The sequence below is a fragment of the Suillus subaureus genome (genome assembly GCF_016647635.1).
Source record: "Suillus subaureus strain MN1 chromosome Unknown BJ212scaffold_46, whole genome shotgun sequence".
Taxonomy (NCBI): Eukaryota; Fungi; Basidiomycota; class Agaricomycetes; order Boletales; family Suillaceae; genus Suillus; species Suillus subaureus.
The window spans coordinates 131,349-151,967 of NW_024538602.1; the positions used below are offsets into that span (position 1 = coordinate 131,349).

Consider the following 20,619-nt stretch of genomic DNA (forward strand, 5'->3'; position numbering starts at 1 on the left):
TCTTACTCATCCCTGCAGGCATGGTTCTGAGTCTCTTACATCCCTGAATCCTCAGGCAAGTCATTCGTTTGACTGACCTCTTTTTCGCTCCGTCGCACCTCGAGCGTCGTCAGTCATTGCGGTTGCAGTGGAATTGTCATACGTACTATTTGATAATCGCGTTAATCCACGCGATGTCTTCTTCCTCACAAATCATTATTATAATAGAGGGAAATTAGACATATCCTACCGACAAAGACCCCCACTAACGTGGGAGTCGGGGATTTGCTAATATGTCTATGCATCTCTTCATTTTCTCGCAGGTAGACGGTGCTGTGGGCAGAACTGGCAACAGAACAGCGTAGCAGGTGGCAGAATTAACGAAAATATTTGATGGTACTCCAAGTGTGCTACAATAATGTGAGACCACTGGATAACCTCGGAGTCCGAGTCCTTGCATTGTGGTCTGGGACCATTATCTCGTCTACCACTCTGCCGGTACTAGTTAGTCACGCACAGTCGAATGCCCTCCCTCCTAATACCCCCTCCCATTCACATCTCAGTCCAAGGCAAATTCTCATGCATCGTTCTTTCCCCATTATAATCGTCTTCTAGTCGAGTGAACTCAGCATTTCGTCAAGCGAGATGAACCTTCAGGATCGTAGCTGACGTCACAACCCGAGTCGCAGGTATCAGAATAACGGTACATTCTTTCACTCGTTCAGAGCCAAGTTTTACACACTAATTGGCGCTGTCATAAACGCAACCTCCCACTGCCGCCCTCGCCCTAGGGCAGGAAGTGCTCAAGCGCGGGATCTTTGCATATTATCCTTCGCTCATTCACTCGTTTCTCCCGTCAGTCTCGTCTCCTGTCAATCAGAGCTATCCAACTCCCCCTCATTCATCGACTTCCCGTTGAACTTCTACAGGAAATATTCTTGCTCATCGTCAACGATATGCCAGACTACGTTCTAATATGGAGAAACCATCATCTTAGCCAGCCCTCCCATACTCTTATCATGGATGTGTCGACTTTGGCAGGTTGTGGTACATTCGACGACCATTAGAGTTGTGTTTCCTGGTGACGATACTGAATTATTAAAATACTGATTCTTTCCACCTCCGCTCCAGTTTTGGCTAACGTACTGTACGCACACTTTGGAATGTCATTACAGGCATAAGACGACTCCGATAGTTGTCAAAATGTCTGTAGGATATGCGTCGTCTGTACTTATGGGCACACGCTCATCCGGGTTCCCTCGTCATTCAGGCGTGGAATATTATAGACGCAAGCAACAGTGTTGAATTGACAGACAGGATCATTGATGCGGTACAAATGTAGGTGCAATTATAAGGTCTAGCAACATAAGTAGCTATAGTGCTGTGGGATGTCTGATATAGAAGCTGGCGCACATTCATAGTACACCAAATCATTGATCAGAATTTAGCTCGACCGAGTCGCTATCGAGGTCGTGGCCAACATCATATCCGATTTTGTATCCGACACTTGTCTTTGAAAGCCCCAAGCCGCGCTTGCAACCACGGCAAAATATGGAAATCTCTCGCCGTGCTTACGAGCCACAGTGTGACAAGCGCCACAACGCCGCATGCGCTCCCAGTGATCGCGAGGGTGGTGGTTGGCGTGGGCGTGAAGACCTGGTAAGAGAACGCAATTATGAAATACACCATGCTGCAGAAGAACAGGACTTTCGTGAATGACGGAGGTCCATCAAAAACCAAATACTCACCCTCACAGCAGCATAGCATACAGAAGACCGTACACAGTCGCGAGAGAGTTAGTGCCAAATACAGATCCTGTCACCCACTGAGAAATATGACCTGCAATAATTTTGTTTTGGCGATATTTCATCATCGGTGCACCGTTCTTGGCTCACTGTTGTGTCGGCAAATTCCTGCCTATACATCCGATTCTGTCTAGTGAGAAAGAAGGACACGGCAAAAGATCCGACGATGCAAAACAAGGAAATGTACGTGCTGATGACCGCGATCGAACCCGCATTATGGAGATCGACGGAAGGCACAACTAGGAAACTGACGTCCACCGCTACCATTACAGTTGACTGATAAGAGTCTATACTCGTCGGAGTTCTTCCATGTGTGACCGCGGAGCATCGAACAGTGCGACGTTGGTGGCCCATGAAAAAGCCACTGCAAACTTTGACTTCTTCTCCTTGACGAAAAGAGGCTGGTCCATGTTCAAACGGGGCTTCAGGGAGTCCGCAAAAATTGAGCTCGCAATGTATTTTGCATCGAGAGCTTACAGAAATAGCGCATGAACCTGGCTGCAAGACAATCATCCCCTAGAGGGAAACAGGATCAAAATATTATGCTTGCCTGTGGTACAAGTATAATGAGCACCCTGGAAGTTGTCTAGTGTCAAGAATCGTTGATGGCTCAGCCTCCATAAATATAACTCTCGCCTACTACCTTCAAAACGATCAATCCGAGTCATATCCAGAATTTTCGATAATTCATCGCCGACAGTGACAAGTCCGTCGTGATAACCTCTTATAGACTCCTTTCAGCGACACATGATGAACTGAGAGGGAACTCTCACCATCGCTAGCATGTGCAACAACTTCCTTGAGTTTCTTGAGCAACTGCAGTTTCACTCAAAATCATATGCGACAATCGGAGGTGACGGCTTGTATATATATCGTCTCCGTGTGCGAGTATCATAGCCGAACGGATCAAGCGATCTATATTCATGTGCAATCGTACACACCAGGCAAACCAAGTGCTGCTGCGTGCCTCTACAAAGAAATCATGCATCCTTCATCGTCTCAGGGGACATGATCACACTACTCGGAGACCCCATCATCATCGCACCTTCTTCAATATTCCACCCTGCTTCCTTCATGCATCCCATAAAACGAGAGAACTGCTTCCTGAGCGTCTCATGCGTCGAGAGCACCATGTCCTCGATTTCACTAGGACTAGGACTGGGTACGCATATGCCGGGCACTCCACATCGCAGCTATCTCCAGCGCATGCAGCCAAGCGCGTAATTGGTCCAGGGATCCGTATCCTTCTTTGAAAGACACCAAGATGCATGGTTCGCGTTGCCTCCATGATCGAGGCTCCGCCACGAAGAGAACGTACGGTTCTTCCTGGAAGTACTGGAGCATCTTGAGAACGTGCGATGTGTTACAGCGTGTCATAGCGTACTGCACAGATACGCTCAACAAGCAGTGTCCGATGACTTTGTTGGCGACCGCATCGCGGATGCGGCTGGGAATGTCTAAAATTATCTCTCGGTCTGATACATCTTTTGGGGTCAAGACAACAGAACGTCCATTTGCTCCTACTTTCGGGTTACGGAATGTACTCCAAAGGATGCTAGACCGTTGCCTATTAAACGATCGGAGTACGACACTGCGCACCGCAAGATAATTGGCTAAAAGATGGCCAAAGACGAGGAAGAATAGGGCGGTGTAAATTGAGGTGCGGGTCGTGATATAAGGAATGATGAGCGTTCCGAGCTATTCATATTGCCCAATTAGCTATGTCCATAATTCTCAAAGGGTATTTACCAAGACACCTGTCAATGCAACCACGGTTGATCTGCTCGCACTTTTAGCATTCAATTCGCCCACGTCGCCTTTACTGTTCACAGGTGAAGCGAAGTGGTCTGTAAGTGCTGCTTTTGATCCGCCTGCAACCAGTCCACAGAGAGATCTCATGGCTCCGCTCATACACAGTGCTACGATTTGGAGAGTCGAGCCCGATGGGAGATATGGAGATGTTGTAGAGAGGGATATGCTGGTGAAATATGGGGATATGGTATCTAGGACAATGGAGGTGTCGTTGATGACATCTGCGAGAAAGCGGAATGTTTTGGTTTCGGGGTATAAGGAGGTACCGAAGTAATAGGCGCCTATTATGGCTGGAGGGATGTTGTTAGTGGGTGAGGGGTGCAGGGTAGACAAGGCAAACTTACTTGTGAACCGCGAACAGACATCTTTCAGTACTGTCAGAAGGAGCGCTTGGGTTGCTGATGCTGATGCGTCACCCACTCCAAAACCTGTATCACTGAACTGAACGCAATTTGTATCTGCATCAAGGGGCGACCGTACCTTCGAGCGCGCCTCTGGAAGCTAGTAACCCCGACAAAGAACTGCAGAATTCTTGCACGTCATTGTACATTTGATAGCTGGGACGAAGGTACGGTCATGTCTGAGACCATGACGCTCACGTAGCGGTAGGAGCGACTGACCGCAGATAATCTGCATGCGTTTACATGAGGAAGAGCTAGGATAGAATGTTCTGTTGAGGTGCTTACCAGGAGTGACAGTGTTTGGATATCCAGCTGGGAGGAATATCGCTGACATGCTATGTCCTAGAGCACGAAAGGATTTGGCATTGAAAAATCGAGTTTGGGGAAGTGCTTTGATATCGGTGGTACGTGCGATCTGTTGAGAAGCTGAGATGAGACGAGACTGGAAGGCTTTCCACGGTGCTCACTTTCTTGGCTAAGATATCAGGTACTATGTCCAACAGTCGTGTAGAATACACGTCCAGTTTCGTCCTTTTCTGCAACCAAATTGCTGGCTGTCATTTTGTGGGACGTGGCAGTTTGATGACGACTCGGACTGAAGTCTGATTTACGCTAGGTGACCGACCCTAACTTTGTTTAATCGAAATCTGTAGAGCTGCGTTTGGAAGTCCCAAGATGAATCTGGCACTGACACCTCCTGCAATGCGAGTTGGTGGATGGAGAGAATTGTGGAACTTCTGCAGACGCTTAGACTGTCGACACCTGTTTTGACCGTATGACGTATCATTCAAAGGGCATTACAGGTATCTGCATGGTGCGAGGTAGCGTCGCGCAGTGATAGTGCAACAGAGTGACTCTGAGACCGAGCCATGAACAAGGCCTTGGGAAACGTTGAAACGACTTGTCTATTTAGTCTGCCTATTATGTATGTACATGATACGAAGTCTGAGCTTCATCAAGCCGTTCTCCTGCTCATAATTATCTTCTCCAGGTTGCAGCTGAGATTTCCGGGCTCAAGACTTAAAAATAATGATGAGACTTGTACATATGCAATGAGAACGAATTCACAATCCTTGGCTAGGAAAAAAGCGTGGACAAATCCGGACTCGAACCGGAGACCCCCCGCATGCTAAGCGGATGTGATAACCAGCTACACCATATGCCCCACGAAAGGGCGGCTCTTTATATGGATCCTGAAGGATCAACGTACTTTCGGCGAGTCCCGGGTGCACGTGAGGACCCTACTTTACGAGTTCAAGTCGATCACCCTACATCTTGCCTTGATGGACGCTGCACCCACGACTCCAGCTGTACCGGTACTGCCAACGGACATGTCAACTGCAGACGTGCAGATGAAAGACGAGACTGTCGTAGAGGACAAAATCACTGAGAATGTTCAGTTAACCGAGACCGGTGAATCAGGCGCGGATGAGGTACTAGGACATGAAACAACCCCGAACCCAGATGGACCGTGTACAAGCGAAGAGGTTCCAATGACTATAATCGCCTCGGACAACGGCAAGGAAGTACAAAAATCTAACTCGGACCCGCTTCCTGACGTCAACAGACCTCAAGAATCCATTATTATTACTAGAGATATTAGTATCCCACCAATATCACGTCCACAATCTCCATCAATGCCACCTCCATCACGTCCTGCTTCACGTCTACCACCAATGGGTTCATTCCAAGTCCCTTCTCAGCCTTTGCTAGAGCGTCCTCTCAATGTCACAGATGCTTTGGGCTACCTTGATGCCGTCAAAGTACAGTTCCACAACCAGCCGGATGTTTACAACCACTTCCTTGACATTATGAAGGACTTTAAGAGTGGACTGTGCGTTTTATATGTTGTTCCTAAATACATTCCTCATATTCCTGCAGCATTGATACACCAGGCGTTATCAAACGCGTCTCGCACCTTTTTAATGGTCACCCTTTCCTTATCCAGGGCTTCAACACTTTCCTCCCTGTCGGTTATCGCATCGAGTGCTCCTCTGACCCACAACAGTCCTCTTTTATCACTGTCACCACGCCTACAGGAACGATACTCCAGTCCACCCGTGATGATTCTTGGCCTTCTGCTCCTCCAGCTACCGTGTTGGCTGAACCTGACGCAAACATGTACGGCAGTCTCGATAGCTCTGCTATAGAACCAGCCGTTCAGTATGTCCAAAAGATAAAGCAACGCTGCGACGAGGCCACGTATCGCCGGTTTCTAGAAATTCTCGGCAAGTACCATAACACCACCGACGCCGTCGACGAGGTGAGCCTTCTGCCTTTTGCATTCCAATCAAACCTTGATGCATGTTTCACAGCGCGAAGTGTCAGCTGAAATTGCCCGTCTTTTCAAAGACGATCCCGATTTGCGTGCCGACTTTAGGATTTTTATGCCTGAGAAGAGCCAGGCTCTTTTTGACGAAGCAGAAGAAGGTTATCTCACTGCCCCAACAGGACGCCGTACGCGCTCAAATACCCCACTAGATGGCAAGCCTGTCCGCCGTCGCACAGACCCCCAACCTCTCATCGAGCCCTCTGTCCCTCAAAAACGCAAGCGTAAGGCCAACGAACGGGACACTGTCTCCACCGCACCCAAAGCTCCCTCCAAGGTGACTCCCTGACTCCCAAAAAACAGATAACCCACTGACCTATCCAAGCTCAAGCAGCCGCCCCTCCCTCCCTCGCTCCTCCCACCAGACGACACGCACTTCTTCGACCGCGTCAAGCGTGCGCTGGGGAACCGAGACACTTACAACGAGTTTTTGAAGCTTGTAAATCTCTTCACCCAAGAGCTTATAGATACTGCACGCCTCGTCCGTGAAGCACGGAATTTCCTGGGTGACGCCGAGTTAATGCGCCAGTTTAGAGAGATTCTTGGCTGGGATGATAGGCGCGAGAGGGAGCGGTGGGTGTTGGAGGAGAGTCAGCAGCAGCAGACTTGGGCGAGGGCGCAAGGCCAGGGAGGCCCTATGATCGTCCCAATCCGCCCAGGCAGAGTAAATGCAGGGCTCCAACAAGGAAGTTACCGCCGAATGCCACCCAGCGTGCGCCCTCTCTCCCTCTACCCAAGTATCCCATACTAACCACCTCGCAGGAAGCCAACGTCAGCTGTGCAGGGCGCGACGAGATGTGCCGCGCAGTCCTCAACGACGAATGGGTCTCGCACCCAACCTGGTCGTCCGAAGACGCAGGCTTCGTAGCACACAAGAAAAACATTTACGAAGAAGCCCTCCACCGTTCCGAAGAAGAACGCCACGAGTACGATTTCCACGTCGAAGCAGCCACGCGCACCATCACTATTCTCGAGCCTCTCGCTGCCAAAATTGCCCAACTCCCGCTTGAAGAGCGATCTACGTTTAAGCTGAAGCCCAATCTCGGAGGCTCCGGCAAAGCGGTGCACGCACGCGTCATCAAGAAGATATACGGACGCGAAGCTGGGATGGACGTTTTGCAAGCGATGCAAGACGCACCGGCTCTCGCTATCCCCGTCGTCCTCATGCGTCTCAAAGAGAAAGAAGAAGAATGGAAACGCGCACAAAGGGAGTGGAATAAAGTATGGAGGGAAGTAGACGCCCGGAACGCTTCTCGTGCTTTGGACCACGCAGGGATTGCATGTAAAGCCGCGGACAAGAAAGCTCTCTCAGCAAAAGCGCTCGTGGCTCAGATCGAAGCTGCGCGTGATGCGCAGGTGAGCCAGCGGGCTGCGCTTGTGGACCCGTTGTTTGCGCGTGCGAGGGTGCGGCATCAGTTGGCATATGAGATTGTGGATACGGGTGTCGTGCAGGATGCTGTGAAGATGGCGTTGTCGTTTTTGGATAGGACACAAGGGCAGATCGGGGCTCCTGAGCGAAGACGCGTCGAGGGGTTTTTGCGGACGTTCGTTCCGCTGTTTTTCGTTTTGGATCAAGAGGTGTTTCATAGGGCATTTGCACTTGGGGAAGCGGGGGAAGTTGAGATGGGGGATGATGGGGACGATGGGGAGACGGGGAGTGTTGCGAGTGGAAGTGGGGGAAAAAAGAGGAAGGGTGGGGTTTCTTCGGGTGGGGATTTGAGGAAGAAATTGTTGAAGAGCGAGCAGGCGAAGTTGACGGGGAGGAAGACGCGTGCGCAGGAAGCTGCGTCACCGTCTGCGTCTAGACCTGCGTCTCCTGCGATACCTGATACGATGCAGGTAGATGCCGTGGAGGAGGGAGAACGAGAGCCTGCCGTGCCGTTGCGTAAGGCATCGAGGAAGAATGTGTTTTTTGGGAATACAGTATTTTATGTGCTTTTGAGACTTTTTGAGGTGCGTGGTTTTTATTCGGTGGTGATTCACTTTTTCATTCCTGATGTTCGTTTGGCTACAGGTATTATACTCCAGATTGCTATTCTTCAAAAACCTCAGCGCGCGCATCGCTATCGAAGCACCCAAATCAGCGTCTAAAGCGAAATCGGTCGCTACAACACTAGGGATGCCGTCCCTCGTCGAACTTGCTCAGCTAGACGACCGCGCTACCCATGCAGATCATTTCTATGATCTAATGCTCGAGTCGTGCGAGAGGCTATTTGATAATGAGATCGAGCAATATGTGTTCGAGGAGCAGATGCGGTATATGTTTGGGGTGAAGGATGCATATCGGATATTTACGATTGATAAGGTCATCGGGTCGTTGATCAAGCAGGTGCGTCGTCTTCCTTGTCTTTCGGTTGTGATCGTTGTCTGACGATGTGGGGGTAGGTCCAGATTGTGTTGGCTGATTCTAGGAGTCAAGAGCTCTTTGAGCTTTTGAAGCGCGATCGGGCATTACAAGTGCCGACGATCCAAGATCAGCTTAATAGTCGACGATTTGCGGAGAATCTGCTTGGACCTGATGAGAACATTTTCCGAATAGATTGGGTGCGTGTTTTCTATTTTCAGGTCATTTCGAGTATTCATGCGTGGTTGGAACTACAATAGCTTCCAGACACGAAGATGATGACGATTCAATCACTCGGAAAAGACGATTCGAGGATTGATGATTCAGAGATGTTGGCGGAGAGGTGGCAGGCGTATGTGGATTCGTTCGTGTCGGTGCGTGTTCCTTGGTGTAGGGTGTTGTGGCGTTGGTTGACGTGTTTCGTGCTTTACAGAGTCCTATCACGGAGGGCATATCGCAGTCCCGCGTTAGACGTCCGTTTCTTCGCAAGTGCGTACATGCTGCTCTTCACCTTCCCCCCACGCACACGTATACAAATGCTGATACTTGTTTTGCAGGAACGTTCCTCCCTCAGCTACTGCTAGTACCCCAGCAGTGCTCGCACGTAGTGCACTGGAAACGAGAGTATGTGTCCGGACATACCGCTTGTTTTTCGTATCGGGCACGGAGGACTTTTTGTGGCGGATCCCATCCAAGGCAGATTTCGTGACTACTGGACGGAAGGAGGAGATGAGACGGGAGCAATGGATTATGAAGGCGAAGGCAGGGGAGTGGAGTCCTGATATTGTGGTGACGAGGGCGAAGGCAGGGGAGTGGAGTCCTGATATTGTGGTGACGAGGGCGAAGGAGCCGACGCCCGTGCAGGCTGGGAAGGAACAGACCCCTGTGTCTGTACCTGTATCTGTGTCTGCGCCTGATCCTGTGAGGGTGGTTTGAGGTGAGGTGTTGGTGCTGGTGTTAGAGGAGACGTGCGCGCGTAGCGTAGGTGTTTTGTATCGTGCATATAATCACTTTAATCTTGCTATTGAATTTTTTGGACTATGCTTGAGTGTTTTCTCAGATTCAAATCAGATGTGCTACGGTAATGCATAAACAGCACTAGGCTGGAGTGGAAGGAATATTGGCCATAATATCATATTTTCAATATGGCCAATGTACCTTCCACTTCAGCACATCGAACATGACTAGGAGGTTGATGTTCCTGCGTGGCTCGTAGAGGTAGTGTAACGTATATACGAGTAAGTCTAGTTGCGGCTGCGCAACAAGAACTAGTGCGAATACTAATACGAGTTCGACGGGGAATGATGAGTGAGTAGTTGGCCCAGTGGTACGGAAATTTATATGTAGACGAGTGGCTCATCAAAGCGATACAAAGGGGATTATATTGTCAGCGGAGTGGCACTGTTTATATGAGGAACGATAGTACTAGGCCTTTGTTCATGCACATGAATGGCATCAGACGGGCGGTCTCTGAGTGCACGATGTCAAGTTGAAAATTTAGACGAGTTAGCCTTCCAGTCAACTCACCAGTATCCATATACAAAGTATCTAACGACTAGAACAACAAAAATGTGGACGACAGAAATATGATAGCAGCTTCACTCAGGAGTCAACTTAGTAACAGCCTGGCTGTCCAATGGTAATACATCAACGCGCTGCCTTCTGAGCAATATATATCGTATGATGATAAACATCATGCTACCAGCCAGTGAAACGATCTGTTATGCAGTCAATTGGACTCGACGCGAATTCTGGAGCAAATAGGAGCGACTCACCCCAGAGAACAGAGTCGGTATCCACCAGGTATAACTAGATGTTAGCAGAGCGCCGGATATGGGTGTGCCTGGATAAAGAGTTGGAATTTGAAGCAAGAAACGACACCATTGCACTCACCAATCAAACCTCCGAATCCTATACAGCGATCGCGACAAGTTTGAATAATATGGAGGGAACAATAATGATAATATTTACCAAGAGTGAAGAGACAGATGCCCATCCGCGCGCTATGATCCAAATAAGATGGTTCGTACGTTCAGACATAAATAATCACTTGCCCAAGCTCAGAGAGGTCGGGCGTTAAAGTAGCCACGAGTGGAGCCGCCATCGCAGTGTCTGCATGCAATGATGAACCCGGATCTGAAACTTTCACACCAATGATAGCGGGACAAATTACTTACTCAGCCCCGAAAAATAACCATAAAGCACACCAAGCACAACGACGCTGGCCAAGCTACTCAACCCAATCATGCCCAAAATGAGCGCACCGCACGAAATTGACGCCATTATAGTCAAGTTCAGAACACCCGTGAATGCCTCAATGAATCCCGACGTGAGTCGCCCTATAAAATTGGACCCATTTAGAATTGCTAGCTGGAGATTCCCGTCAGTAGACCAATCACCTGCGCAGTGCTGGAACCCACAGAGTAAAATGAGAAGTTGACACTGATACCGTGCTTGATAGAGTCGAGTTGAAAAAAGAATAATGGGTAGTAGAAGCTGATCTGGAAAAGAAAGCCCCTGCAGGATGGTTAGTTGGAGGCATTCGAGAGAAGGTGCATAGTAGGTCTCACCCCGCTATCATGAGAATGAATGGTACGTCGCAAATACATTTTCTAGCTACTACAATATAGTTTACTGGTGTCGCTGGCGGATCAAGGCGAGTTCGCATGCACAGACATGCAGTCAAGAGAAGTGAGCTGATCAACCCCGCGCTTGCGCGGACGCCTTTAGCGAAGCCAAGAGGACCGTTGACGAGATGATTGAGCATGATCGGATGGATGATGGCACCTAGCGATGAGCCCGTAGCGACAAACGTCATAACTAGTGTGCGCCTCTGCCGGAAATGATGCGAGATTACAGCCATGCTAGGGATATACAGCAGCCCAAATGCGATACCCAAGCCCAAGCCTTGCGAGAAGAATATCTAAAACTGAGTCAGAAAACGATATTTTGAATCGGGAGAGGTTACCTGGTAGTACTGATCGGGTTTCGACCAAGACAACATAAATAGACAGAAACTCTGCAGAGATGATCCGACAATTATGAGATAGTAACTAGTTAAGCTTGCTGAGTATCATCGAGAACCTCCGACATATCTACACTCACAAATATCCTCGATCGTGCAGTGAACCTGACACGAGGCCCACGGTCATGAGTAAAAATGCGCTTGTGCTCCCAATCCATCTACAAGCATTGAGGATACCCGCCATGAACACGCAAGCAGAAACTCACGATATAGCGGATGACGTCTCATTTGTCAGGTAATGTTGGGTATAAAAGTCTGGAGAACAATGTATTGAATATTCCATGTTCGTTTTCGTCTGTAGCAATACCTTGATAGACACCAAATGAAGCGGCATACCTGTTAACCTGCGTCAGCCAGAGTCTTCCTGCCAACACCTGCACCAGACTCACCCAAACCCACAAAACTGTACCAGAAACCTGTGTGGACCGAGTAAGGGCCAGTCCAAAGAGTTCGAGTCCTCTTACGCTCCAAAAGCAGTGACCCAAGCTGCCAGACCACCTTCGGGAAACTCCGAGTCATGCAGGCTTGAGGGAGGGTCCCAATCCTTGGAGACTCGACATGCTTCCAATGTCTCTAAGCCCTCTTTGTCCTCCTGGAAGGCGGCCCCTTCCGTATGAACCGTTCGAAGCTCAGATTTGGCTACCATCCTGAGCTGGGAGAACTGACAATGACAGCAAGTACGGTACTTAGGTATTTATATGCACGAACCTGATTATGACCGTATGTCCGCCGAGTCGGACGACTAACACGTCGATTCTGGCGGGGTCTATATGGTGAGAATTTGCAGACAGACATTCTCCCGGGCCGAGCCAACGGTCGACTCTTGAAACAAAGAAGGCCTGATAAGAACGGCTGTTGTTGATCCAAGGCGGAGCGTAGTCCATGGCGAAAACGACCCTGATCCTGCGGTGATGAGTCGGAGTTGACGTTTATGGGCATCCGGAAGGAACAAACGCATGTGTCCGTGGAGCTGATGCGAGGTGTTGGTGTTGTTGGTGTTGAAGGAGGAGGTGCCGTGCTACGAGCGCAGCTTAGGTGGTATGCATTGAGCACATGATTTCTTTAATCTTGTTATTGATTTTTCGGAGTATGGTTGGACTTTGTTACAGATTCAGATTAGACAGTCCATATAGACAGTAGTACTTAGACACGGGCGGAAGTCCGATGATCATTGAACAGTGACTATGATTCAAAGATCCTCGCACTTCAGCATTTAGTGAAAACGAGTCGGGGGCTGGCCACTGGGGCTCCAGTGCGGCGTGTATATGTCATGATGATGTGATAAGTAGAAGCGCAGATTTCAAGAATATTGTACATCTTCGCAGTTGCCAGGAAAGGCGTGTGCTGAGCCAAGGCGGAGGAGGTATATCGGAAGTTTGTAACTGCGGAGTAACTATTAGCATTAGTAGGCCAAGAGAACGTACGTGTTGGTGCACAGCTGTACATGGTGGTGTGAAGTTGAAAATTGCAATAGCACAGAGTTCAGTGTTTTGCTTCTATTTGTATTTTTGACTAAGCACTATTTCTGGTCCTACCGTACTGCTAAACTGCACATGCTGCAGCTTTCACAGTTCCAATCAGTATCCTTTTGGCTAACACTTCTCAACACGCGTACAACTTAGCACAGGTGCAAAGTATTATCCTCATTTTGCTCATTGCCACACCTACCACAGACATACTTAAAGCCCTGACTGGATGATCGACACTTTCGGAGATAGGCCACAATGCATCATCGACCCCAGTGACTTCCAAATAATTCCAGTAGGATGGACTCGGACTACATCTATTTTGCACGAATGCCATCTGTGTCTGGTTCTGGACTCACCCTGTCGACGATGGGGTCTTGGGGGACTTCACTTTCTGCCATGTACGGGATCCACTTGCTATAGTAACTTCCCACTCAGGCATGTGAGTAAACGTTTACATCTTTTACTCAGCCCACTTGTAAGCTAAACTACACGGGCAGTCATAGCCACGCATACGATATCCACATGAAGTGGTTTACAACGAACGACACTCACCCCTGACGCAGCGAAGCCACTTTTGAAAATATTTGACACTGACCATACTGATCGCGACAGATCCCGGTTTGCTTAAAGGTTAACATGTTTGAAAACTGCGTTAGTATGCTACGTTAGAACCTTGTAGAAAACAAGAGCATAGTGATATGGTCGGGGACTACTTCTACAAGTTGACTTCGGTTAGAAACTAAACGACATCACCATTCACTCCTCGTCTTTATCAACTTTCATGGGACCTTTTACCTTCATGTATCGGAGCCGATGCCCGTGCAGGCTGGGAAGGAATAGACACTTGTATCTGTACCTGTGAAGGTGGTTTGAGGTGAGGTGTTGGTGTTGGAGGAGACCTACGCGCGTAGCTTAAGTGTTGTGTATTGTGCATATGATTATTGATTTTCTGTCTACGCTCGAATGTTTTTACAGATTCAAAGTGCTCTTGACATTGTCGAAGCGTCAGGTACAATCACCTCTGTTGATCGAGACTTGTAACATAACGCGGTTTGAGTCATGTGTTCAGATCAGTGACTCGCAGGCCATATTTGTAAAGGCGGTGAGGTGAGACCGCTATCGAAGTTAAACGGATTGAAAAAAATTATTGATAAGTCGGTAGGGTGATTTCACTGATTTGAAGACAAATGCGGCGGATATCAGAATGATGGAATGGATAAGCGTACCTTTCAAGTTGTTCCCTAAGAAGATGAGAAGGAAACTGATTCACATCGATAGCGAGTCGTGATAGGGCCTATGTCCAACAGAGTGTAGGCACGCTAGAGCTGAAGATAAGCACTTAAGTTTATGTATACTAAACAACGTACATGCATTAATATTATAATTTTAATGTTCCATAGAATGTTATCCAGTGCCGTCTGCAGCGATGATCGACACGGAACAAGCGAGGAAATCAACCTCTCATGCTGCTGCTGCAACCGCCGCCGCCGAGGGCTCAGATAGAGTAAGCTTCTCAAGAGCATCCTCGAACTTATCGGCATCACTATCGTCATCTTCCTCCTCACTCTCCTCACTTTCCTCCGATGCAGACCCCTCGTCATCCGGAGGTTCGTCTTCAAAATCAAGCTGCCGCTCTTGTTTGTACATCTCGCTGAAAAAGATTCGCATGACGTACTGGATCGTAGACAACTCTGATGATCAGACTGCAGCTCGGACACGTTGCGATATCCTCGCAGTTGGCAAGCTGCTTGCGAGAGATCTCGAAGCGGTCGCCGCAGGGGCACGGATAGTGGTAGACACCTTTTACCTCATCCCATGCCATATCTTCAATTTCGATCTCGTCGTAATAAGCCCCCATATTAAAATTGTGAGAGAAGGGTCCGTTCAACGTTGCTGGATAGCCGCTGGTCAACGGTCTGAGATCAACGTTGTGTGTCTGTGCCAAGTTCCTGATCCGTAGTTCCCACGCAACTTTTAAGGTTCAACAAGTGCTGGTCTTGGTAATCATTAAGTCCCGTTTAGCTCAGTTGGTAGAGCGCGTCACTAGTAATGACGAGGTCAGTCGTTCAAGTCGGCTAATGGGAAGTCTTTTTGTTTTGTTTCCACTTGGATTGCCGAACGCAAGCGAATTCATCGACATCTGCCACAAGACCCGGTGACGCAAATCTAGATCCTTAGGCTGTCCAGACTAATAGCTAGCCTCATAGCTGACCTATATGCATATAGCATAACTTGTAGTATATAGTTAAGGGTATATAGCTCGACCCTCAGTACGTATTCGGTGATGACCGGTGCCGGCACTGGGCAGCGGGCCGAGGATGCATGCGTTTTTTGAGTTTGACATAGTTGTACTTCCCTTGTTTCTTTGCATTTGCATGGCACTATCAGTACATCACGGGCCTGGAGGCAGTGAGTATGAGCCAAGGACTTGGAGCAGGCAAGGGCGCGTTATGAGGGGTGTGAGACCTGAGTTGGAGGTGTCACAGAGGGATCTTTGACGGCCGGACCCGCGGCCCAGTGGGAGAGGTGAGTTTATTGCGTTTGGATTTTCCACAGCTTTCCGTGTGACGCACTGCCTAGTAGCACTGCCAGTGGGATACACATATAAGTATCACTTCGATCGCCCCTGCCGGTACTACTTGCTTCCACTTGTGACTTCAAGTTTCTGTACTTAATTTCATACGATGATACCTACTACAGTCAATCAAGGGTGCATCCGCCTATTTCGGTGATACAAGCGCTGGATGGTGGTATATATTATGTAGCGACTCATCGTTGTGTTCCACCGAAATCGCCACTCTGACACAAATCCCTCGAATATGACCCTAGTCTCAAATGAACTCGGTGGTTGGCCGGACAACGATACGTATCAAGTTGCCAACTATGTTTTAGGTTCGTCGAAAGAGCAGGCCCGATGCCGTCTGACTCTATCTTTGACTGTGGTTTTACAGTGGCATCTTCAACTGCAATACTCTATGATTGGGGTGAGCAACACAGCATTTATCGAGGCGATCGTTGATATCCCGGTATCATTTAGCACTGATATTCGGACAAGAGGTAGGTTGATGCCGTTGATGTTGTTACCGAAGCAGCCATCTCACTACTAAGAATGGATTTATAGGTTGAACTGGTCTGGGTGAGTAGAATTCTCATCGCAAACTAACAGCAGAACGAGACAGCTAATTCGGGGCAGAGACGACACTGGTCTCCCGTGACCCTTCTATACACCACTGTATGTAGCTAATGATATGCGCCGCGGCGCACTTGGCAAGTCGTCCGTACTGACTTGAGAATATTCTAGGTGCGCTATGTTGGAATACTATACTCTATGTATGTTCGCAAGGCCAACAAGTTGGCATTGTACTGATCAGTCATCTCTCACTATCAGCAACAACATACTGCGTATGTTTCCTTACTCTTTTGTTATTTCTTCTGAATAGGAACAAGCAGCGAGTCTCCCAGGAGTTTCGATGACAGTTGTGGTAATTATTCTGTACCAGCGCCTGCCTGCCATGCCCGTCCAACTGACTACACCTCTACTTAGGAGTGAGTGAGATTCCTGGATTTTGGGGATTCGATATAACATCTGAAATAGCTGTAAGTTTGACCAAAGTGTTTAGTCCCCAGAGACTCTTCAGTAACTATTTTTTTTCAGGTACCATGTTTTTCCTGATACGAGCGGGGATATATTTCGTTATAAATACCATACTCGGCAGTGAGTTACTCGGTTGTGAAACCCGCTAATGTTCGACTGAGATATCTCGCAAGTTATCGTGGCTGCTCGATTATATGCCATGTATCAGCGATCTAGAAAAATCCTCGTTCTTCTCATCACAATCTTCCCAACCCTCACAATCGCCTGTGGACTACTGATCGTATTGGCGATCCGCAATTTTTCTTGGGGTATGCTTCAATTACCATAGAACACCTTGAGCCATCAAGCTGATAGGACGAATTCCAGACGAGCTCTCCGGCACCCACCAGTGTGTTTACGAGGTTAAGAGAGAAACCCAACTTGAACTTCTATTGGCCGGGGTTTGGATACTCCGCATTGTGTGGGAGGTCATCGCACTCTGTCTTGCAGTCTGGATTGCTGTAAAACATTTCCATGAAATGCGGCGGTCATCTACAGAATGGTCTATTGGGGACTGTTTCATGGTGTTAATGAAAAGTCATGTGCTTTACTTTGCAGCGTGAGTTTCCAATCTTAACGCGATTGACCGTCTTTCGCTGAAGTCCCACATGTGCTAGCTTTGCTGCTGTTTCTTGTTTCAGCCTTGGTTGCCTGTCTCCTAACATAATAGTGAGCATGCCGATTTGTGATTGTCATCTTGCATCTGATCACTCCTGTTTTGTCTATAGAACTCATCTTCCGTGGGAGCTCAGATTTATTATGGCGCACTTCAAATCGCCATGTTTGTGCAATTGTTCGTGCTGGGACCACGTCTCACTCTTAGCATTCGAAAATATAACGCCAAGTACACGGCTGATGCCGAACCAGGAACTTATACGACTTCGATTGCTTTCCAGGACTCGGAGCTCGTAAGGGTGTTGACTGGTGCTAGCAGTGTATAGCACGAAAACGGTCCGAATACTCGGGTGTTCTGTAGGGAACAAGCGAACAGTGGACTTGTATACGGTACTAGTTTGGTGCTCGAAGTTGAAAGGGATAGGTATAGGTAGCCAATACTGGAATTAGCTAGTACCCGCACGAAGCTAAGCGGAAACCACGCCTCCGTGTGGACGAGGACCTCCTCGAGTCTTGACATGTTTTTTTGTAATGTGACCAAGTCCCTAGGTGCTCTATACTGCGTGTGGATTGCGGATTTCTTTGCCACTCTACCCGACTGGCGACCTCGCATCTACCAGCTATTTAATGCTGCGAATATACACGAGGTACAAGCATGGAGTCTGAATGGGTCGTCGGGGCTCTCGGCGGCTCGTTTCATAGAAGCGAATGATTCGCTGCACGAGAAAAATCAGAAGTGGAAGCGCTCCTTCAAGATGATCATTTGATGCAAATTTACAATGTTGCGCCTATGCATACAAAACTAGTTGAACGACTGCAGTTCAATCATAGAGTACTACAGTCTCTAATGGATGTATGTAAATTGATACAAAAAACTGGCTAACTGATATACAATATTTCCTCGCTATAGTACAATAACTCTCTCAAACAAAATCTACCAATGTAACCCGCCAAACAGTCCTTCGACACCTCGGATACTGCGTAAAGCGGCTCTGTACACTTCTAATACAAAGTCTCCCCGAAAGCTCATCCCAATCCTGTACTATTCGAGTTGTGGCAGATGGAGCTGGAGTGTGAGTTTCCTGCAAGTCCATAAGTGCACGACCTTCACGGTGGTTGTCTTCTGGGACTGCGGTCGTCTCGATAGCCATTTGCCAAGGACATGTCGTCCTTTTCTGGTTGGGCAGGGAGGAAAGCCAGAATATACGTTGCGCTGCGAATAAGCACGGCCACTGTGAGCTTTGTGGACGTGGGGGCTCAAACTGCAATGACAGGTGAGTTACTCCACGGATCCGAGGATGCAGAGCAAAGCTTACATTATACTTCTCAACGACGTGGGAATTGGGTTCCGACGCATCGAGGTCAGGTCGTATGAATCGAATCTGGCCTTCGTACAAAGTTACTATAGCTCCTTCATGAAACATTTTGACGAAGCGTCCAAAGGTCACGGCAGCAGGGCGAAGCTGCCAGAATGGCGTGAGCAACGGTGGTGAGTTTGCATCGAAGTCGTTGGGTACAGCGGAGGGAATATTATACGCAGTCATCAATCGCGTGCTGACGAGCAAGATGCACGGAACCCGACCGGACAGGCGCAAGTCGTACCGTATCTGTACAGATTCATCGGTATTCTCCAGTTATATTGTTTTCATCTTCGTACTTACGCGGAGTTTGCCGTCGTGTCCCTTCGGACAATCAATTTCAACAGTCATATCCTTTCGAAAACTGTCGTAATTCTCGTTTAGCTGCATGATACGAAGGAAATGCCTCCTGTCGGAAGTAATCCAGCCATATACGACATAGTCTCCTGCTGCCGCATAGTTCCGCACAAACACGTTTGTGCGAAAAATGAGAGGTATCGTAACTGAGGGTATCTTTGTATTTAAATGCATGATTGCGAAGGTGTTGGATCTAGTCGGAGTTGGTGAGTATGGGGAATTGGGCCCCTGAGGATATATCGCACCCGTCATTGCACTTGGTTCGTAGTAGCATGAGATCATCACCACGAGACGATTTATATGGACCGTCTTGGTCGAGGAAGGGGAGCCAGCAAATCTCGCTCTGAAAGGTCGTAGATGCAGCAGGAAATACAGCTCCCGGCCCCGCGTTTGGTTTCATTAAGCACAAGTTGGAATGTCGAGCAGGGTTGAGATTTCGACAGTGGAAGAGCAATACTAGCCATGTCCCACCCGGAAGAAATTTGAGACCTTGAAATACACCCGGGAAATCTAGTGGGAACGTGTAAAGATGCTTAGGGACAATGCTAGGCTGTGTCCATATGTGGTCTAGTCGGGCAGCGGTTTTCAGCTGGTGACGAATGTCTTCCGCAGTGCATGAACGCAGATGGGGGTAGCACTGGTCAAGAAAACGATGCTGAAAGAGGACGTCGCGCCAGACATGTCGTAATGAGGCAAATTCGTGCAATGTTCGACATGTCTGTGAATAAAGCATAAAAGGGCTCACAGAAAGAGTAGCAATCTACCACAGACTCACACTTCCAAGCCTTATGATGTCCAAGACGGAAAGATACTTCATAATCACGAGCCATACATCGACCACGAACTTGGAGGGGCTGTAGACGTGACCATGCTGGCTGGCTGGTACTACAAACATGGGTATCAAAGTCAGTGTTGGTGAGTCTGGTCATTTTCAGGCAGCGGGTAGTCGGTGATCACGACATATGGCGTCACAACTCTCGGGTGCCGCGTCTAATAGTGGCGGAACTATTTTGAGTAGTTATGCTGCCGGCGGTAGAACTGGCAGGCACAGGTACTGCGTACGTAAGTGTGAGGCACATGCGGCGACACAGCTTTTTCGTGCCTTGCTTCGTACCACTTTCGACTCCATCCCTCTTAGCAGCAACACGCGTCTCGCTCTAGATTATTCTTCAAGATTCTCTGCGAAGTTCCTTTAAATCACACTCGACGCATCACTTTCGACGGCAGAATTTCTTCAAATTATGTTCCGTGAGTTGCTGTGGCCCTCCCTCACGGCTCTCTTTCGCACAGGGTCGACACGAGAGTCGAAAAACCCTTCGGGTTTTTCAGCCCAAATAGCGTCATCACTTCTGATATCTACTATTTGTACAAATCAGATTACATCGACTTGCAATGTCTTTTGATTTCCCATCACGAAAAACTAACAGCAACGCATAGAACTACAGCTCGATATATTAGCATCGTGGAATCAATATTCCAAGTCCCATCTTC

The 20,619-nt window shown here is 48.4% G+C and overlaps 7 protein-coding genes and 2 non-coding genes across 9 annotated transcripts; 2 read left to right on the plus strand and 7 right to left on the minus strand.

The window, feature by feature from the left end:
- Positions 1-1,249: 1,249 nt before the first annotated feature.
- Positions 1,250-1,968, minus strand: BJ212DRAFT_1388735 (uncharacterized protein). The gene has a single exon (XM_041336938.1). It carries the CDS (start codon positions 1,744-1,746, stop codon positions 1,462-1,464), a length of 285 nt encoding a protein of 94 aa, XP_041187783.1. The 5' UTR covers positions 1,747-1,968; the 3' UTR covers positions 1,250-1,461.
- Positions 1,709-2,351, minus strand: BJ212DRAFT_778420 (uncharacterized protein). Its single transcript, XM_041344055.1, has 2 exons — positions 2,335-2,351; positions 1,709-2,282 (listed from the first exon to the last, which is right to left on the minus strand). The coding sequence occupies exon 2, from the start codon at positions 2,136-2,138 to the stop codon at positions 1,776-1,778; it is 363 nt and encodes a 120-aa protein (XP_041187784.1). The 5' UTR covers positions 2,139-2,282; positions 2,335-2,351; the 3' UTR covers positions 1,709-1,775.
- A 206-nt stretch (positions 2,352-2,557) lies between these two features.
- On the minus strand, positions 2,558-4,331 carry BJ212DRAFT_1538110 (vitamin B6 photo-protection and homoeostasis-domain-containing protein; the record flags this gene model as incomplete). Its single annotated transcript, XM_041341824.1, is given in 7 exon segments — positions 2,558-2,930; positions 2,944-3,482; positions 3,534-3,886; positions 3,941-4,024; positions 4,077-4,153; positions 4,217-4,226; positions 4,283-4,331. 7 exon segments carry the CDS (start codon positions 4,329-4,331, stop codon positions 2,765-2,767), a joined length of 1,278 nt encoding a protein of 425 aa, XP_041187785.1. The 3' UTR covers positions 2,558-2,764.
- Positions 4,332-5,088: 757 nt separating this feature from the next.
- Positions 5,089-5,162, minus strand: BJ212DRAFT_t117. Its single transcript has one exon. It is a non-coding gene; the product is annotated as a tRNA-Ala (tRNA).
- Positions 5,163-5,592: 430 nt separating this feature from the next.
- Positions 5,593-9,708, plus strand: BJ212DRAFT_1538128 (uncharacterized protein). Its single transcript, XM_041341825.1, has 9 exons — positions 5,593-5,831; positions 5,879-6,260; positions 6,313-6,603; positions 6,652-7,038; positions 7,089-8,279; positions 8,341-8,655; positions 8,712-8,870; positions 8,931-9,044; positions 9,104-9,708. Exons 1-9 carry the CDS (start codon positions 5,635-5,637, stop codon positions 9,377-9,379), a joined length of 3,312 nt encoding a protein of 1,103 aa, XP_041187786.1. The 5' UTR covers positions 5,593-5,634; the 3' UTR covers positions 9,380-9,708.
- A 654-nt stretch (positions 9,709-10,362) lies between these two features.
- Positions 10,363-12,268, minus strand: BJ212DRAFT_1388757 (major facilitator superfamily domain-containing protein). Its single transcript, XM_041336939.1, has 13 exons — positions 12,160-12,268; positions 12,085-12,111; positions 12,003-12,031; positions 11,902-11,950; positions 11,776-11,853; positions 11,639-11,723; positions 11,241-11,593; positions 11,091-11,187; positions 10,848-11,040; positions 10,642-10,782; positions 10,564-10,581; positions 10,446-10,513; positions 10,363-10,388 (listed from the first exon to the last, which is right to left on the minus strand). The coding sequence occupies exons 5-10, from the start codon at positions 11,820-11,822 to the stop codon at positions 10,703-10,705; spliced, it is 855 nt and encodes a 284-aa protein (XP_041187787.1). The 5' UTR covers positions 11,823-11,853; positions 11,902-11,950; positions 12,003-12,031; positions 12,085-12,111; positions 12,160-12,268; the 3' UTR covers positions 10,363-10,388; positions 10,446-10,513; positions 10,564-10,581; positions 10,642-10,702.
- Positions 12,269-14,535: 2,267 nt separating this feature from the next.
- Positions 14,536-15,254, minus strand: BJ212DRAFT_1388779 (uncharacterized protein). The gene has a single exon (XM_041336940.1). The coding sequence runs from the start codon at positions 15,020-15,022 to the stop codon at positions 14,786-14,788; it is 237 nt and encodes a 78-aa protein (XP_041187788.1). The 5' UTR covers positions 15,023-15,254; the 3' UTR covers positions 14,536-14,785.
- Positions 15,177-15,249, plus strand: BJ212DRAFT_t116. Its single transcript has one exon. It is a non-coding gene; the product is annotated as a tRNA-Thr (tRNA).
- Positions 15,255-19,299: 4,045 nt separating the features above from the next.
- On the minus strand, positions 19,300-20,136 carry BJ212DRAFT_1388807 (uncharacterized protein). Its single transcript, XM_041336941.1, has 2 exons — positions 19,904-20,136; positions 19,300-19,846 (listed from the first exon to the last, which is right to left on the minus strand). Exons 1-2 carry the CDS (start codon positions 20,021-20,023, stop codon positions 19,322-19,324), a joined length of 645 nt encoding a protein of 214 aa, XP_041187789.1. The 5' UTR covers positions 20,024-20,136; the 3' UTR covers positions 19,300-19,321.
- Positions 20,137-20,619: the final 483 nt, after the last annotated feature.

Coding starts and splice junctions, on each gene's coding strand:
- BJ212DRAFT_778420 (XM_041344055.1), bottom strand. CDS start 2,138: ATGGGCCACCAACGTCGCACTGTTCGATGCTCCGCGGTCACACATGGA.
- BJ212DRAFT_1388757 (XM_041336939.1), bottom strand. CDS start 11,822: ATGACCGTGGGCCTCGTGTCAGGTTCACTGCACGATCGAGGATATTT. Junction 11,041..11,090: donor TCAACTTCTCATTTTACTCT/GTGGGTTCCAGC, acceptor GGGAATCTCCAG/CTAGCAATTCTAAATGGGTC. Junction 10,783..10,847: donor TGGTTATTTTTCGGGGCTGA/GTAAGTAATTTG, acceptor CATTGCATGCAG/ACACTGCGATGGCGGCTCCA.
- BJ212DRAFT_1538128 (XM_041341825.1), top strand. CDS start 5,635: ATGCCACCTCCATCACGTCCTGCTTCACGTCTACCACCAATGGGTTCA. Junction 5,832..5,878: donor AAGGACTTTAAGAGTGGACT/GTGCGTTTTATA, acceptor ATATTCCTGCAG/CATTGATACACCAGGCGTTA. Junction 9,045..9,103: donor ATGTGGATTCGTTCGTGTCG/GTGCGTGTTCCT, acceptor CGTGCTTTACAG/AGTCCTATCACGGAGGGCAT.
- BJ212DRAFT_1388779 (XM_041336940.1), bottom strand. CDS start 15,022: ATGGGGGCTTATTACGACGAGATCGAAATTGAAGATATGGCATGGGAT.
- BJ212DRAFT_1388807 (XM_041336941.1), bottom strand. CDS start 20,023: ATGTTTGTAGTACCAGCCAGCCAGCATGGTCACGTCTACAGCCCCTCC. Junction 19,847..19,903: donor ACATCATAAGGCTTGGAAGT/GTGAGTCTGTGG, acceptor CTTTATTCACAG/ACATGTCGAACATTGCACGA.
- BJ212DRAFT_1388735 (XM_041336938.1), bottom strand. CDS start 1,746: ATGCTATGCTGCTGTGAGGGTGAGTATTTGGTTTTTGATGGACCTCCG.